Source organism: Pteropus alecto, unplaced genomic scaffold (genome assembly GCF_000325575.1).
Source record: "Pteropus alecto unplaced genomic scaffold, ASM32557v1 scaffold279, whole genome shotgun sequence".
NCBI lineage: Eukaryota > Metazoa > Chordata > Mammalia > Chiroptera > Pteropodidae > Pteropus > Pteropus alecto.
In genome coordinates, this window is record NW_006443262.1 from 334875 (window position 1) to 339139 (window position 4265).

Consider the following 4265-nt stretch of genomic DNA (forward strand, 5'->3'; position numbering starts at 1 on the left):
GCTAGTAAGCGAAGTAGATGGGCTTCATCTGGTCAGATACTGTTTAACAGTTATCTTCTAAGTATACTTTTTATTTTACAAGAATTTTAGCTTTCAGATTTTAGCTCACCCCTAAGTCTTCAAAACTGAATCTTGACACGGTCATACAATATTACAATAGGCGGCTGAATCTTCTTGAAGAAAATATCTTCGTTCTTGCTACCTGTAGTCTTACCTCGGTGGTAAGAGAAACAAGTACAGAGTCAGATGCCATGGCTGGGTGACAGAGGGTAGCAGCTGATCCTAAAATAGTCTCATGTAGTTCAGCTCCTGGGACTAAAGAGGTCGGTGCTCACCCATATTGGCTCACGTCTTGGTTTTCCTGCTTCAGCCAGCGAGGCGTGTGCTTCTGGAGGTGTGGGATTGCTGCTGCTGCCCCAGGGACAGAATAGCCATTTGGATTCCATGTCTGGGAAGGATGGGCACCCAGGATATTAGTGTTATCACATTTGCCTTCATTAAAATTAATTTTCTAAACTTCATTAAATATGACTCAACTCTTTGTTTCTGAGGTCCAAAGGAAAACAAAGTTAAAAACTATTAATGAACTTCTTATGTAAGTAAATTGAAGAACAATGAGACCTTTCTCTTCCCTGCGATGATACTTTTTACCATTTTATTTTAATAATGTTTCGTGGAATCCTCTGCCGTGACCCCTTTTCCTTTTATGAGTCCATAGACATGGGGTCAGTAACTCTGTTCCGATGGCCAGAGTGGATTGGCATTCACCTGTGACTTCGGCAGTGGTTTAACCCACCACTGCAGTGTTCCTGTAGAAATTTAAATTCCCATTGGTTTTCATGTTTAAAGTTTTTAAGTTTCCAATTCTATGTGCCATTTGTCTCCATTTCATTTGGGTAAAACACTTAAAATGTTTTAGTTTCTTAAAAATGTTGTCTTTTTACTTCCTTTTCTGTTTGCCCTTTGGTTTATCTTCTGTTTGGTCTAGATTTAATGTCTTATTCCTTTCCACTTTCATTTCCCTGTGAAGACTATAGCATCTCTTTTATAAATTCATTACCCTCTTCCTCCCCCTTCCTTTCTCCCTCTGCTCCTTTTCCACTCAAACCTGGTATGGGATCTATATCACAATCTGTGTTATTCATTTTGACAAGAACACATAATTATCTTACAAAAACTAGGTATCATTTCATTGAAACCTCCTAAAAAATTACTTGATTTATCCTTTCAAATTTGGTAAGATGATTTGGAGTAGAAAGTGAAAAGATCTGCATACTAAAGGGTTGGAAATATAGTTATATATATCAGAAGCTATTACTTTTAGAACTCTGTGTTTAAAAAAAATTCTCTTAAGAGAAATTTCCAGTCACTGATAGAGTATCAGGCTTCACTGACTTACTAGAATATTATGTTTTTTGGCTTGATGCCCATTTAGTAACTGTTTGTTTTATGCTAATTGGCAGTTAAGAATGTTATTTTATTTATTTATTTAATTGAGGTATAATTGAGATATACTGTTATATTCATTTCAGGTGTACACGCAATGATTCTGTATTTGAATACATTGTGGAATGATCACCTCGAAAAGTTAGTTAACATTTGTCACCATGCATAATTACAAAAATGTTTTTCTTTTTGTGATGATGACTTTTAATATCTCAGCAACTTTCAGATATGCAATACAGTATCATTAACTATAGTCACTATGCTGCATATTACATCCCCTTGTTTATTTTATAACTGGAAGTTAGTACATTTGGACCCGCTTTACCCATTTTATCCAACTCTCACAATTTGTTCTGTGTCTGCAAGCTTGGTTTTTTGTTTGTTTGTTATGTTTCTTAGATTCTCCATGTAAGTGAGATTATACGATGTTTGTCTTTCTCTGTCTGATTTAATTCATTTAGCATAATGCCCTCAAGGACTATCATGTTGTTGCAAATGGCAAGATTTCATTCTTTTTTATAGCTGAATAGTATTCGGTTGTGTATGTATATATATATACACACACATATACAATCTGTTCATCCATTGATGGACACTTAGGTTATTTCCATATCTTGCCTATTGTAAATAATGCCATGGTGAACATGGTGGTGCATATATCTTTAAATTGGTGTTTTTATTTTTTTCAGATAGATACATAGAAGTAGAACTGCTGGATCATGTGGTAGTTCTGTTTTTAATTTTTTGAGGATTCTCCATACTGTTCTTTGTAATGGCTACACTAATTTATATTCCAACCAACAGTGCACAAGGGTTCCCTTTTCTCCACATCCTTGCCAACACTTGTCATTTCTTGCCTTTTTGATAATAGCCATTCTGACAGGTGTGAGGTGGTATCTAATTGTGGTTGTGATTTACATTTCACTGATGCGTGATGGTGAGCATATTTTTTGGCAATTGTTTAAGTTTCTTATGTATTTTGGATACTAGTCTCTTATCAGATATATGGTTCGCATATTTTTTTCCATTTAGTAGTTTGCCTTTTTTTTTTATTTATGATTTTCTTTTCTTTGTGGAAGCTTTTTAGTTTGATGTAGTCACCTTGTTTATTTTTCCTTTTGTTGCCTTTGCTTTTGGAGGCAGATCCAAAAAAAATCATTGCTAAGATCGATGTCAAAGAGCTCATCACATATGTTTTCTTCTAGGATTTTTATGGTTTCAGGTCTTAACACTCAAGTCTAATCCATTTAGGGTTAATTTTTGTGTGTGTTGTAATCTTATACATGTAGCTGTTCAGTTTTCACAATACCATTTTGCTACCTTTATTTTATTTGCTCTTTTTTTTTAAGAGAAGGAAAAATTATAATGTAGCATAGGATCCAGTAAGGAAAAATAATGTGATTACTGGTGAAATGATTGAACACCATTTGTTTTTACATATATGAAATAAACCCATATACATTATAATGTATTATAAAAAATAGGATGAATGATGTATTGTATATCTGAATATTTGTGTATGAGGCATATACACATGTATATGTAGAGTCAGTGTATTTTCTTTTGCTGTTCCTTAAACAAATAGATACATGATGACTATTGGCTCATTATGTATTTCTCTATAATCTTCATATACTAAACATTGGAGGGTCATAGTGTTACTTAAGTTATTGTTTTATGTACAGTTTTTGCACCTGCAAAAAATAGTAATCTTAAACTTCTATGCTTAACCAAAATTGAAAATTTGAAGTGTTTTTCTGATTAATTTTAGATCCCTGTTATTAAAGCTTTTGGCATCTTGAAGCGAGCAGCTGCCGAAGTAAACCAGGATTATGGTCTTGATCCAAAGATCGCTAATGCAATAATGAGGGCAGCAGATGAGGTAGGAGGTGATAAATGTGTTTATTTAATGGCATCAGACCCATATCATCCACTGGATGATGATAAATGGCAGGAGAAGGGGGCATTGTGAGTTAATGAATTTCAATGTAGGGTGGCGGCATTATTGTTTGGTGAGGATATTAATATGGTGCTTAAAATATTGTGGCAAAATTTGTGGGTGATCTTATACCCTATATTTTTTATTCTCTTGACTTAATTCATATAAAGAAAATTTTTTGAAGAGACATTGTTTAAATTTATATATTTGATTTCTTATTTTATGTATAAATGATTCATTTAAAAACTAGTTGGTTATTTGATAATATGTGTGGAGAATTTCACTAATCCACTAATGACATCATCTGTAGGAGACATTGAGATAATAGTTTAAAAACTCTATACTGTAACGTTGTTCATTGCAACACTGTTTATAATAACAAATTAGCATCCAAATGATAACAGCTGCTTATATAAGTTATATTATGATGCCATAGAAAATTAGTTTTTTTAAAGATTGTCATAGAACAAAGTCTACCATATAAGAAAAAGGAGAAGATACGTAACAAAATATATGTATTTTATGATACTAATTTTTTTTAGAAAAAAATGAGCAGAAAACATGTCTTTCTGTATATAAATGTGCACTGCAATTGCTTGGAGTAGAGACTGGAAGGAGATGCCAAAATGCTGTAGTCGTTACTTCTGAGGAGCAGAACTATGACAACTATTACGCTTTTCTTAGTTCTCAAAATTTTCTACACCAATCACCTATTTTCATACTACTAGGAAAAAAGTTTTAAAGTGAACCAATTGTTTAAAGTAATAGATTTCTAAAGTACATGCTGATTTTTTAAACCTAAAATCATTTCAGAAGATAAAGTTAAGCACCCACTCTCTTATAAAGCTTATAATCCAAAAAAATACATAACTGACAGGAT

At 33.0% G+C, this 4265-nt stretch overlaps 1 protein-coding gene across 4 annotated transcripts in view; it reads left to right on the top strand.

Moving 5' to 3' along the window:
* The window catches only part of FH (fumarate hydratase), a 28124-nt gene that overhangs the window by 6779 nt on the left and 17080 nt on the right, over positions 1 to 4265 (top strand). For all 4 annotated transcript variants that reach the window (XM_006924121.3, XM_025041214.1, XM_015598705.2 and 1 more), the window contains exon 3: positions 3218 to 3328. In XM_006924121.3, coding sequence (XP_006924183.1) covers positions 3218 to 3328 — 111 coding nt within the window. The remainder of the gene's footprint in view (positions 1 to 3217; positions 3329 to 4265) is intronic.